The sequence below is a fragment of the Polyodon spathula genome, unplaced genomic scaffold, assembly GCF_017654505.1.
Source record: "Polyodon spathula isolate WHYD16114869_AA unplaced genomic scaffold, ASM1765450v1 scaffolds_732, whole genome shotgun sequence".
Lineage (NCBI taxonomy): Eukaryota > Metazoa > Chordata > Actinopteri > Acipenseriformes > Polyodontidae > Polyodon > Polyodon spathula.
The window spans coordinates 270,274-284,374 of NW_024472221.1; the positions used below are offsets into that span (position 1 = coordinate 270,274).

At 41.1% G+C, this 14,101-nt stretch overlaps 2 protein-coding genes across 3 annotated transcripts in view; one reads left to right on the forward strand and one right to left on the reverse strand.

Moving 5' to 3' along the window:
* Positions 1-1,639: 1,639 nt before the first annotated feature.
* LOC121308544 (neuferricin) lies at positions 1,640-5,451 on the reverse strand. Its single transcript, XM_041241002.1, has 4 exons — positions 4,775-5,451; positions 4,345-4,485; positions 3,754-3,940; positions 1,640-3,171 (listed from the first exon to the last, which is right to left on the reverse strand). The coding sequence occupies exons 1-4, from the start codon at positions 5,073-5,075 to the stop codon at positions 2,955-2,957; spliced, it is 846 nt and encodes a 281-aa protein (XP_041096936.1). The 5' UTR covers positions 5,076-5,451; the 3' UTR covers positions 1,640-2,954.
* Positions 5,452-6,235: 784 nt separating this feature from the next.
* Positions 6,236-14,101, forward strand: part of zzef1 (zinc finger, ZZ-type with EF hand domain 1) — a 39,205-nt gene continuing 31,339 nt past the window's right edge. The window contains exons 1-12 of one of the 2 annotated variants that reach the window (XM_041240980.1): positions 6,236-6,823; positions 7,957-8,101; positions 8,222-8,416; positions 8,578-8,761; positions 9,117-9,316; positions 9,754-9,964; positions 11,177-11,293; positions 11,505-11,683; positions 11,925-12,023; positions 12,414-12,505; positions 12,631-12,779; positions 13,138-13,246. In XM_041240980.1, coding sequence (XP_041096914.1) covers positions 6,416-6,823; positions 7,957-8,101; positions 8,222-8,416; positions 8,578-8,761; positions 9,117-9,316; positions 9,754-9,964; positions 11,177-11,293; positions 11,505-11,683; positions 11,925-12,023; positions 12,414-12,505; positions 12,631-12,779; positions 13,138-13,246 — 2,088 coding nt within the window. In that variant the 5' untranslated portion in view covers positions 6,236-6,415. The remainder of the gene's footprint in view (positions 6,824-7,956; positions 8,102-8,221; positions 8,417-8,577; positions 8,762-9,116; positions 9,317-9,753; positions 9,965-11,176; positions 11,294-11,504; positions 11,684-11,924; positions 12,024-12,413; positions 12,506-12,630; positions 12,780-13,137; positions 13,247-14,101) is intronic. The other variant, XM_041240981.1, reaches the window with a different exon arrangement.

Genomic DNA, 14,101 nt, shown 5'->3' on the forward strand with positions numbered 1-14,101 from the left:
ATCCTTAAGAAGTTTGGCTTTTGGCTATTGGAGTCTGCTGTCCAGTATGTGGACCAGACACACTCACACACACACACCCACATGCACATGCATGCACACAGACAGACAGACACACACACACTCATTTCAGTACTTTTGTGTATGATGGTCTGAATAAATGTGATGTTTGCTAAATTTGCATTAGCTGATGGGCAGATTAATGTTTCAGAAGTTCAGTTGTTTGTTTGTTTGTTTGTTTATTATTATTATTTTTAACATTTCCCCCTGGCTTCAAACACTTTGGCAATACTGAATTTACAACATTTTATCAATGAACACTAAAAAAAAAAAAAAAAGGGTTGGGCTGATTGAAATGTAAGAAACAGAAACCGTTTTCACTGCTCACTAGAAACTTGACATTCATTATTACTTTGTAATTTTTTGCTCTTCTGCACATTAGTATTTAAGGAACTCACTTGTTTTTTTAGTGTGGATAGACAGCATTTTGCTTATGAGCAACAGTCAAAAACAAGTTGAGTCATTTGTAGGTCCACAGAAGGTTAATATATTTGATGGTGTTGGTATTAAGATCTGCTCTTTAGAGAACAGACCCCATTGTTGTGATTTTGGGGGCTTTCAGGTACAGCAGCTAGAAACCGGGGTAATGTAGATATATACTGTACGTACAAGAATTACACAAACATGTTTTTAAAAGGAAATACATGTGGGGCTCTGCAATTGCTGCATTTTATTTTAAAATATATATGTTGATCAATAAAGGGAAAGGGAATGTTTGAGATTTTCTGCAAAGCCCTCGTGAGCCAGTTGTTTGAGGGGAAGCTCTCATGATGCCTGCTGACACTGTGCCAGCTCCCTCTCATCATGGGAAGGGCTAATTATACAGCGGGAGATGATGACGCACTGTATTTCTCGAGACATGAAACAGAAACTTAAGGAATAGAAACCATTCTGACTGTGCGCTGCTGAAGTGAAATGATTGCAAAACCAGAAACATGACAACCTTTTTTTTTTTTTTTTTAATTCTGAAAAAGTAATATTTGTGTTCCACAATCAAGTTTACATTTGCATTTAGAGACTGGTCGCTACATTCTTCCCTAATTGTTGACTGACCACTTTAATTCGATTTCCCAATAGTTTGTTTTAGGGACACAAACTTTCTTTATAATTTAAATTTACTTGCCACTATGTCACCCTCCCAAGGCTGCAAGTCATATTTTAAACGTAATGATTTCCTCTAGTAGCATGATGGTAAAATAACCCTTAATCAACCATCGCGTCTTGGTAATATCTAATATAAGAACATAAGAACATAAGAAAGTTTACAAACGAGAGGAGGCCATTCGGCCCATCTTGCTCGTTTGGTTGTTAGTAGCTTATTGATCCCAAAATCTCATCAAGCAGCTTCTTGAAGGATCCCAGGGTGTCAGCTTCAACAACATTTGTCAGCTTCAACAACATTATGTTCATGATACATTCTTTTTAATAGATCTTTCAACTAAAATAAACATGTAAATAGCAAATTTTAATAAAATGTAAAATGTTTTAGAAAAAAAAGCATGTTTTTAATATTTAGCACATATATGCATCTGCATAATATGAATTTCTAAAGCAAAAATGAGAGCCACAGTGAGTACTAAAAAGTCCTCAGAAATCATATTGACTGATGTTGTGTAGCACACCCTTGACAAGTTCCTCTTTTGAAGGTTGGCCATCAAGCGTGTTGTTCTCTCCAACCAAGTAGGACAAAAGCACCTCCCTCGTTATAGATCTTCGTTGCAGAAGCCATTCCATGGAGGGCAGAGACTTCACAATGTCGTCTTGTAGGCTGCGAGTCATGGTCTTTTCATGGTTTGTCTTAAGCTTTTTCCAGATTTCCACAATAGTAGATTCCTCTAGATGTAGAAGTATTTTTCTGCATTCCCTCTGTTCGTGGTCTCTAAGCCTGTAACCTGGCAGACCCTGTGTATTCCAATACTTCAATATTTCCTCAGCGATTTTAGCTCTGGTTTGTGAAAAGTTAACACTCATAGCTCTGCCACGTGCAAACTTGTAGAGGATGTTTTTGGTGAGCGCTGTGCGTGACAACAGTTCCTTAGAGCTGAGCGTGTTCTTCACCACACTGCTGATCATTATGGATCTGTTAGGACATCTTTTAGAATCTGGTTTAGTGACTTTAAATATTTTTTTCAAGACTTCTGTCTCAAGTCTTTCCAGGAGTTCCTTCCATAAGTGATCGTAGGTTTCCATACTCCTGGCGTCTCTGGTTTTGTTTTTCTTCCCCTTTACAAACAGGTGATAATAAAGTGTCAGGCTGGCTGGATCCTGAAAGTGGTGGGAATCTGTGTTGCTGCAGTTCTGGATATTGAAAGAATGAGCTCATGTTCGTCACTTTGTAAAGCTCCACCACGTAGGCGGATCTTAATTCAGTGATTCACAGGAACTGTGTGTGCCAGAGGAGTAACCAAATCGAAGCTCTGCTACCTCTCCCAGTTCTACTTGAATATTTACATGCTACTTTTGATAACAAACATGCTTTATTATTCTTATTGACACAAGCTGTCAGAAAAGAAACATGCCTGTGTTACATTGATTATATATTGTTTATTATATTTGATGCTGATTTTGGATATGTAGTGTGATGTTACTTCTAATCAGGTTAGCATGCAAGTACCTCTGTTGGGACTTGTTTTCGTTGTAGGAGGCATTCCTACAATTTGTTCAATAACATCTGACGTCAGACGTACAAGTATCTTTGCGCACTCCGTCTGGAAACATCTCAGTCTTGTCACGTAGTGTAAACCACAGGCTAAGCAAACATTGTTGTAATGCTTAAGGAGGGTTACCCTCCCATAAAAAGGAGAATACAGAACTATTAACTGGTTTTTACAATGAATATAGAATGGTGCTCCACAAAAGTTAGTTTGATAAAGACAGGCAGTGCCTGGTTGCTGTTGTCAGTCTGTGAGCAGACAGGACTCTGCCAATGAGGGGCAGCCCTGGTACTCCTGCAGGTTGGGGTTGTCCAGGTCTCCCCGGTCACTGAGCTGCTGGCTAGCCTGGGCCTGGCTGGAAGTGGGCCTGCTGCTCTGCACACACACACAGCGCTGGCTGCTGGAGCCTGGCTTGAACAGCTTCCTGGGCACGCCAACCCAGTCCCTCTGAACACCTCCACTGCAGAGACAAACTGTGGATCAGTGACACTGTACCAGGACAGCAAGAGTGCTGAGCGAAGAACCCTCTTCAGAGAGGTCTGCTGGTGAAATATATACCTACTTAATTGCATTGCCAAAGTACAGTCTGCAACAGCTCTGTGTCATTACTGTGAAAAAGTAGGTAACCTTGACCAGCTCACTCTGTATGCTGAATAATCTGTTACAAACGCCCATGGAACGATTATTCAAACCAGGACAAGCAGTTTCTATACCGCTGTGAAATGGTAGCTAAATTTATAAGATATTGCAATAAATTCCCATGCAAAGTTTCTTTGGGTGTGCAGTCCTGAAGATCAAGCCTTTATTGCCAAATCAAACTGGAGGATCAGTTCTCAAAATAAAAAACAGGTAAAAATGTACTTGTGACAAACATACAGTACGTGATTACAGATGCAGGGGTATATATGCATTGCAGTATAATAGGAATAAGGCCCTTCATAGTGGGAATTACTAGCAATCATTCTGCAAGGCCTGGTGGCGCCCTGCTTTGTTGTACGGTGCAGGTCCTGTGTGTGTGAATGTCAGGAGCATGTTACTGTACCTCTGTGTGGAGCACCACACCCTGCCCCCCTTGCCTGCGCTCCACTCAGAGTTGCAGGGAGGGAAGCGCTGCTTGTCAGCTTCAGCCTGCGCCCTGAGCTCCAGTCCCTCCACCATGGCAGACTCAACCTGCTTCAGAGCCTCTGTGGGCTCCCCCGTCTCACTGTAGTACCTCCCCACCAGCCTGCCTTCAAAACAAAGCCATTGACTTTGAGTTAGTCCACTGACCAGGGAATGTTAACTCCTGCCAAACGCTTCAGCTAATGCACATTATCCAGGAATGCCTTACTAGTGTGTGTCTACTTGGTGTACTAGTACCGAGTTTAGTGGCTCATATACTGTTTTTTTACTCGGTTCTCAATTGGTTTCCCTGAATTCTTGCCTTTACTCTTAATAACCTGTATTGTAAAGACTTGAGAACCAGTTCAAATAATGGGGTTCAGTCTGTGCCCTCTAGTACTTTGCATAGCCTGTTTCAAGATAAAGTATTAGACAGTAAATGCTGCATTTGAAAACACCTTTCATATGTTTGTTTACTGGTCCGTCGCCGAGTTTCAATGCACTCTAAAGAGAGGGTATGTGCTGTACCTACCAACAAGTACATAATCTTTATTGTAGAAGGAAAGCCATTCAGAGAGGGACAGGATTTGACCAGGTGAGAGCCCTGAGACGTCATCCACAAGGCCGGCTTCTGTGAAATCCCCCGTCACGAAGGCTCGGGACGCATCTCTGCCTAAAACGAAAATTCACTGGAAATAACACGCTTTGTATGCCTCTATTTAAACACACTCCTTTCTGCCTCATATTATGCTATTGCCTTTTAACACTGAACCCCCAATTAATTCAGGTCAACAACTCCGTTTTTATTCTGAAATGCACAGTGCCGTAGTACCAGAAAAAAATAGTTTACAGGTTTTGTGTTCCATTAAAAAGCAGAGACTACAGCACCTGATGAGTGTGTGCCTCTATCACGTGTATGTGACATCGCAATGTACTGCCCAAATACTAGACCACAAATTTACCTGCAAAGAAATGGTAGGACCCCCCGGGTCCATAATGTTTGTGTCCCTTCCCCACATCAAACACCTGTCCCAGAATGGAAAGGTACACGCCGGGGCTGCCTTGCTGTCCATTATACCGGGATAGCTCCTGCAAATCAAGCAGCCGAACCGTGTCCCGAGCGGCGTCACTCTGCCCTGTGTCTGTGATGATGCACGATTTCACCATGTCCCACCCGGGGATCAAATCCAATACATTACCAATCTCGGGACCGATTAGGACCGCCACTGCAAGGCATAGTACCAAGAGCAGATGCCTAATCATCGCAGAAAAGGTCAGGTGTCTTTCATGAAGTTACTTGGAGGGTAAACCAAGTGTTTTGTTTTGCAAAAGGTGTTACAGCCATTTCCGTGTTTTTATGGCCTGTGCACAAAGCGCATGCGTCAATTCCTATTGTAATACTAGAAGACAAAACATAATAATAATCCTGGTTTGGTTTAGCACCAGCAGCTGAAACGTACACAGTATGACAGACTGAAAGCTATAGCGATGTCACAAAAGACTCAGATGCACAAAAAATCCGCAGTTCCCCGCATGATCAACGTGCCTTATTTTTGCGCAGTTATAAAACACAATATAATCGGTAGTATAATCCTAAATGTAAAAATGAGTAGGCTAGGAACCCTGCTCCTGTTCCGGAGGACTGAATTTGCAGTGACACCGGAGATCCAATTTCCTGAATTGATGACCTAGTTTTTTAAAGGGTAGACCTTTGAAATAGATTTAAATTAAAACAACATATTTATTTGGAATATGAGTTTACTTTTTTTTTTTTTTTTTTTTTAACCAATTATGCAATGGCAAAAGAAATTCTTGCATAGTAAATTACAGATTTAATTAACTATAAAATCAGTTATGGGGGCAAATCCAAAATGTACAAATTATTAGATACGTGTATTTGATAAATATCAATTTAAATACATAATAACCCCCTTTCGGATTGTGTACCCCATGTAAAAATGAAATTACACTGTTTTTCCTGTATTATCGGTTCTGCTCCAATTGTGATGGACGGAATAAGATTTGACTCTAGGAACATACAATATAAATATATATTTTTGAATTTTTTATTATTATTATTTTGCATTCTCAATTCTTTTTCATATTTAGATCTTCAATTTCCCAATTAGACCGTTTTATCTTGATTGGGGATTGCATAATATTCTGCTGTTTTAAAAAGTGATTTGATATCAAGAGTGCTTAGTAATGTATTGAATAAGATCATTCGAATGCATTTAGGTCAGACGGTACTGGTAATCCATAGTTTAACTGTAAATGAACACACAACGATACACTGTAAACTGCCTCTGTTCTTATTTCTGCTTTCATTACCGTTTGATTTTTATTTCCAGCAGAAGAAACACCTGCCGGGGCTGCTTGAAGAAGTTCAGCTCAAGTTTCACCCTTCCAAGTTTCCAGCCAATTACAATGACGACGTGGTGACGTTTTGTAGCACGTCGATGCGGTAGTGAGAGCAGACTCATGAAGCGGAGTTGGGGGGAGCGAAACAGAGGTTCCAGCAGCCGAGTATTTCACAAAACACCCCCGTTCCCCTCGCAATCCGGGCTGCTGGACTGTGGGATAGCCCGAGGCCGCTGACCAACATGGGGAACGCAGATAGCGGCTGCGCAGGGGCGAGCGGCGATGAGGAGGAGATGGAGGCCGGCAGTTCCAGCTTTGTGGGAGCCAGCCCGGCCTCTGGGAGCCCCGGTGCTGGCAGTGGCTCCGGGGGAGTGGGAGTGGGAGTGGGAGGGAGAACGCATTCTTACCTGGGACCAGGTAGTGGGCTCCCTCCCCCCGAGGCCCTGCTCGAGCAGGTGAAGCTGAGGGACGCGGCAGTCCGTATGAGAGACTCCGGGGCCGCCGTGTCCGAGTCGGTGCTTGCCCGGAACGAGAGCGCCCTGGTGCGCTGGCTGGAGGAGAGGCTGAGCCGCGGTGAGGAGTCCGTCACACTGGAGCAGTTTTGCGAGATGCTGGAAGGCCGACCTGCGGCTAGAGACGAGTGCGAGGAGGTATGCAGTCCAATAAGTCGTTTGATTTGACAGTTGTCTCAAACTCCATTAACAGCGGTGATAGGAATGGCTGTTGTACTTCGTGATGTGACAGTTCCGAGTGTGCAAGCTGGACGACTGTCACTATTTTCTGGCTGATGGAAGGTACACATGCATAGGCGTTTGGTGTGTCTTGGCTTCTAATGAATATGGATATCGAATTTACAGGTGAATAAGCCACAGTTTAAAAGGAATTAGTTAGAGTTTTGAAGACGTGTAGCAGTAGTGTGTGGGCTTGTGTCGGGCAAAGTTCCTTAGCAGACACTGTAGTACTTTTGCACTGCCTTTGGTGTAACCTGCAGTGAGATGGGAGTGGCTTACAATATGTTGTGTACATTTTAAACAAACAGATCTTAGTATCCAATGAAAATAACCATTTATTAAAACACACACACACACACACACACTAAGTTATTTTTAGTGGAGCCCCGCAATTTCAGTAGTGACATGAATACCAAAAAAAGCCTTCATTTTCTTTTTCATTTTTAAGTCTCTCTTTTGCACATTTAAAGTTGCATGATTTGTTTTGTCAGGTGCCTTTTTTGCTATAGTTCAATGGCTGTTTGAAATGTGCTTTCTTTCTTTGTAGTGAAACCAGAAAAAGCAAATGGGCATCAGGCAGGCAGGCTTTACAATGCCATTGTAACTGTAGTTGAACCTTGGCACACCTGTGTAATTGCATTTGTAATTGTAGTAGCCATACAGTTCAATTACACAAGCTTAATCATGCACAGTTCCATGTTGTGTTTTACACAGAGCGAAGATTCTTGTATTTTCAACCACTTTTAGTGATCCCCCCCCTTTTGTTTGAAAAATCGTTAGAGTATGTTTCTGTATTTGTTCCAGTGATTACTGCTTGGTAGTATAAATGAAGTAAATGTGTTCATGTGTGGTTGTTTGTCACGTTTTAGTGTAATTGTAAAATTGCAATTACTGCAGCATCATTGTAGCTGTGATTGAACTAAACAGTAATTCTAAGTTTGAGCAAACAGTTATGCTGCAATTGTTGTTATAGCTATAATTGATGCCAGGTCTGCCCAGAAATGTAAAACAATGTTGCTGTTTAATTGAGGCTTGCCCTTCTGCTTTTTCAGGCGTTTGGCCAGTTTGACGCTGAGGGTGATGGTGTTGCTGATGTTGAGAACATGCTGATGGCGCTCAAGAACTCCAATGGAGCCAATCTGCAGGGGGAGCTCAGCCATGTAATCAGGCAGCTGCAGGCCTGTTCGCTCACTCCAGGTAAAGCCGTAGGCGAAACCGTTTAAATGGGCGCGATAGTTAGAACGTTAAACCTAGATTTACAACTTTAGGTTGTTCAATAGGGCTTACAGAGATGATTGTTGTGTACCTGTCTTTCAGGGTTTGTTGATATATTTTCCAAGTCAAAAGATCGCCTGGCGTTGCACAACACTAAAATCCTGAGGTTTCTCCATCGGAACAGAATCCCCAGCAATGCCATCCCATTCCCAGTGCTGGAAGGCTACAATAATATTTGCACAATGAGATCATCAGTAGTGCAGGACTTCTTGGATTTCCTTCTGCAAAAAGAAAACGGTACAGCACCTCCTCTGTTTCCTTTGCATGCAAGTCAAGTAAAATATGTTTTATATAATTGTCTTTACCTGTTGATCCTAAGTGCTGCTCATGTCAGATCTAGAATATAAAAACAGAAATAATTGATCATATTCGTAATTTTTTTTTTTCAATCTCTGTAGATTTGAATATTGAGAACACAGGGGAGCTGATCTGCGACCCTGAGCTGGACAAAGTGAAAATTGTCACAAAGTGTTACAGCGTCATAGAAACGTCATCCAACTCTGCTGATATTGACAAAATGACCAATGGGGAGACTGTGTCTTTCTGGCAGTCGGATGGTAATGCCCGCTCACACTGGTTAAGGTAAGGCCAACACAAAACCACAACAAAGAATTAAGAAAAGAACCGCTATGGAACACATGGCATTGCTGTCTAGTATAAAAAAATAAAACAAAACATACTGCAGGAAAATACATTTTAAGACCTATATGATTGTGAAATGGAGGTTTGGAGATCGCTTTCACAGTATTTTATATTTGGTTGACCATATGTAGGATCTTGATGCTAGTTTTATTTTTTTAAGCGATGCTAAAGATCGGTTTAAGTGGTAGCCTGATCATCTCTGAAATCTGTTGTAAAGCAGGTGAATGTTGTGACACTGCATGAAACTTCTGGTCCTTACTCTTATTGAATTCTCTTCTCTTACTTGTTTTTTCAGGTTAAGGTTGAAACCTGATGTGGTTTTGAGACGCTTAATGATTGCAGTGGCAGCTAATGACCAGAGTTACATGCCCCAGCAGGTGACTGTAGCTGTTGGGAGAAATCCTAGAAGCCTACAGGAAATCCGGGATGTCCACATTCCCAGCAACGTCACAGGATATGTAACTCTCCTGGAAAACGCTAACGTTAGCGCCCCCTGTTCGTAAAACTTAAGAATTCTCTTTTCTGTCATTTAATATTTAATTGTTCCAGCTTAGTATTCCATGCATAATTAATAAAGTAAATAATAACAATTTTAAAATGATTAATATAAGGGTGTCTTGAGGCACTGACTCAAGCCGTGTCAGTTAAAATTTGTCACGCATACCAATAATAGTACAAAGAAAAATCTTACTGTGACGTTTTATAGAACCAGCAGGACTTCATGATAAATGTATGGTATTGCCATAGCAGTTTTATTTCCTGTGGCTGCACAGAGATGATAGTTACACCAAGAACCTGTTCTGTTTTAACTACTGGCACAGTCCATCACGCTGCAAATGTTTTTCTTGATTTCAACAAAGTGGAAGTTGAACTGATGCTTGATTTTTATTCATTCCTTATAATTCGTGCCTCTCCTCCTCTTTCCCTCCCAGTTGTTCAGATTAACATCAAGCGTTGCCTCAGCGATGGATGTGATACCAGGATCCATGGGCTCAGGACTGTGGGGTATCAGATAATGAAAAACAAGGGCGTGTCTGTGTCTGATGCCTCTGCTATCTGGTACCTGTCTTTACTGACCTCGCTGGTGACTGTATCCATGGAGTCCAACCCTGTGCTGGTACAGACTGTGCTGCAGAACACGCAGTAAGAATCGCTGCTCCCTACTTGTCATTGTGTTAAATGTGCTGCTCTTGTTACAGCTGAATGTGAAGGTCTGCTTCACTGGGCACAATCCTCCCATTCATGCTGTTCAGTTAGGCCTGTGTGCATGTATGCTACTACGCGCTGGCTCTGTACGTGCTACACATGTACTTGCTCTTTCAGTTTGGATCGTAGAGTATTGCATAACATCAGACTCTGAATTTGCTGAATCTGCTTGCTCAGGTCAAGGGTTCTGCTATAAATGTGCTGGCTATAGAAAAGTAAACCAAGTTAAGTAATTGGTGTAGGATTGCTGAGGATTATCTATCTACCTCTCAGTCCCCAAAACAGTGATTTGCCTAGTGGTGTAGCTTATGGGTTCCAACCACAGCATAAATTAGTTAATTGAACCAGTTAAAGAGGAAGTACGAGGTTCTGAAAAAGACAGCGTTATACGTCCCCACGTGTTGCTACAACTGTTTAAATAACATACCTGTATATTGTTATTTTCATTGTTGGCAAAGTCTGTTTCAAAGCTCTTTAAACAATGTCTGCTCTAGTGCACTGGGGTTTGAGATTGTCCTCAATCACTGCAGGAAGAGCGATTTAAAAATATATATAGTAGTGCTCTGGCTTTTCTGTTCTGTACTGCAGCATGAATCGTTATTGCTGTGTTACCTGTTTGACAGTGTGGGCAATAATCCTTATGCTGTCTGTGCACTAGAGCAGACATTTTGAAAAGAGCTTTGAAACAGAATATAAAGTTATAAGTGTAAAAAGTTGTCGTCATGTTGACAGTGAAAAGTTACAGGTACGTTATTTTAACAGTTGTAGCAATTCTTGGGGATGTGTAAGTATATTTTTCAGAACCCTGCTACGTACTCTTTAACCCTTTGTATTGTATTGTATAGTTCATTATTTAATGATCACCAGTTAAAATTTGGAATAGATTACCACACAAGAGCCTTAGTTGTGCACACCTGGTCGTAAAAAGCAACAGACTTGTGTCTGTTTTTTATATAAATAAACATAGCTTGTTAATGATAGTTTGTTTAATCCCAGAAATATATATGTGGTATGTTTTTTGGTGTCATTTTCTGCTCCTGGTAATAATCCCCCATTTCGGGTGCCTAATCATAAAAGCCAAATAAAATGCATCAGGCTGTAGTGAGTCCTGGACATTCTATGATGTGTCTTTCCTTTTGAATCTTCCAGGAAGGCTTTGCAGCACATGCCCCCGCTCTCCTTGACTCCAGGATCTACGGAGTTTCCCAAATTCCTTTCACCTAACGTTCTGGAGGAAGTGGATGCGTTTCTTATGAGGATTGCAGAGTAAAAAAAAAAAATAATAATAATTTTTTTTTTTTGAATACAAGAATTTGATGAACAAACAATTTTGCATGAGAGGAATTGCATTTGAATTGCGTTAAAACGTGCAGCTTCTTTTGAGTGGCACTTTATTAGTGGCAAATTCAGAAATTTCCCTGCGTTTGTACAACTGGCTATAAATGTATAATGTTGTTTTTTTTTTTTTTTCTATCAGCTGCTGTGTCACTCCTGAAGCAGAGCTGACGTTGCTGGCCTTTTCCCTGGCCAGAGGGAGCGTTGCCAAAGTAATAACATCCCTGTCCAGCATCACTGACCACCTTGATACGGAGTACAAGGCCTCCACTCTGCTTGCTTCAATGGCATTAGTGAGACTCAAACTTCTGTATAAATACGGTGAATAGTCTTACTTTTTTCTTATGGCAAATATCCCCACTTGTTTTGCAGCATTTTTAATAAAAATATGTGAGAAACCATTTAAATGCACAAATGCACATCTCGGTCAGTCTGGCCTCCATACCCGACTACTAGAATTTACCAGTGGAAAATTTCCCAGTGGCACTGTCCAAACACTGTACAGCTAAGTGAAAAACCGATGCATGTTCCAATTCAATTTGTCATTATTTTTCTCCCACAGGAAAGGCCATACAACTGCAGCTGCAAGCATGTGATGTGAAGGGGAAGGAGGAGAAATCAGGGCCTGAAAACATACTGGTGGAGCCCTGCACTGGGGACGGTAGGGGCATCAGACACAGACAGAGGGGTTAACAGTGATGTGAAAACTTCTTCAAATGATACCTGGCAGGGGAGGCACCAGATGAAGGGAAATGAGTTTCAAACTATTTAATGGTTTAAAAAAAGGATTGAAGCCCTCCTTGAGTAGTGGCCTTAGCTTACACAATTCATCATAGTGGTAGTCCTAGACTCTCAAATATTCATTTTGTGTGATCCTGCTACATGCCAGCAGTGGTTTTCAAATTCTTCGTAACAGGTATAATTCTAACGAGAGACTGAATAAACGCACTTGAGGTACTGTCAAAGGGAAGTTAATGTAGTCATGGGTGAAAATTCATCCCTCTTCATTAAATCTTACTGAATTGAGTTCTATTTGTGTTTTTCTGTCTAGGTTTTCTTACTGAAACTGGAAAGACAAGAGCCAGCATTATCTTGTCAACGGGAAATGAAATGAGCTTACAGGTCACCCAGATTAGGATCAAAGTGAGTTACTGTCTTATTACTATACTGGAGTTGAGTGACTGTCATGGGCAAGGACTGCCAACCCCTGGGCTAAAAATGATCTGTGTTTCTGTCTTGCTGAAGTTGTTCCTCTGTTTCCCCTCCAGGTCCGTAAAGGACCAATTGGTGCCAAGTGCGGGCTAGTGTTTGCATATAACGATAGAGCTGGAAAATTTGATGCAGAACAGCACTTTAAGAGATTTGAAAAGTATGACACCTGGGGTCTTCATGAGTATAGACAATTTTTAAAAAACAGGTAAGAAGTGATGTATTCTGTACAGAACTGGAAAGAGTTTCGTTCCTTCAATTTAAAATTGCATTGTTGGTCCATTTCTAAAAAGCATTTTTAAAGCCAGTGAATGGATACAGTGAAGCACCTCAACCTGTACATTTACCTGCTTGAAAATGCTTTATGAATGCAGCTAGCGTAATTTACAGCCTTTAAACTATGTTTAAAAATGGTGTTGCATTTGCAGTTCATCATGTAAGCAGTTCGGTGGCTTCTGATGCACATTTTGTCATTAGTTGTGACAAAAGTAGAAGAAAAACTTTGCTGGATGACATAGTTTGACAATAATAAACTGACAACTTTTTATTTCTGTTTGCTCCCAAAGCAGTGGCCAGAGCTCAGAACTGGGTGAGGATGACCCTGTTAGTTGGTTTGAGTTAGATGACGAATGCAATGATGTGGAGATCAAACTGCATCAGTGTCGTACCACGAAGGTAATACACATCTTTATCTTGCACATATCACAGGTTGGTTCCCTTGCCATGCAGAGGTCTGCTTGCTGGCTATGCACAACACTAACCTGGAACACATTCTGCAAGTTAAGTAGCTGGAGAAGACTTTATGCAAACCATCGATATCCTTGCTTTTCTATGGCTTTCTCTATTCTCCTAGAGATTGCTATGAGCACTGGGGAACAGACTTGTGTGGAAGCAAGGTTAACAGTCCCTGAACATCAGGCTGGTCAATCCAGACATGACTGGAACTCTTGGCTTTTCTTTAATTCAGTTAAAACTCCTGCAACAGGAAGTCAAAGGGTCACACTTTATGTTAAGGGCCACCTATTAACTGTTGACAGCCAGCTTATAAACATGTTAATATTCATGATTCATTTTTCTGTTAATTGTTAGTTAATATATAAAAGATCAGCTAAATCTGCAGACCTCAGAGCCCTGTGGATTAGCAATTCTGCAATCGATCATATATTTGAAATCGGTTCAAATTGTTACTGTAGTAATGTTTAGCAAATTAAATCAGGTTTTTATTAGCTGGTGTCTTCACCACAATGCAGAAGAGCCAGGCTGCTCTGCATTCATGGTTTCAAAGTTTTTAACATCATCTCACCGACGAGGAACAGAATCCGTGACGCAGTGCATCACACAACACTGCCCGTTACATTAGTTTAGAAAGATCTTAATGTATGAACTTAGCTCAAAATGAACAGCGTTTGTTAACAGTTAAACTAAAATTGGCCTTTAAAATAAAGCGTGACTGGATCTAGTAGCAGCTCTCAGAATTAGAAAAAATAAAATAAAATACAATGCATCCAAAATCTCTTCTGTACCCAACAC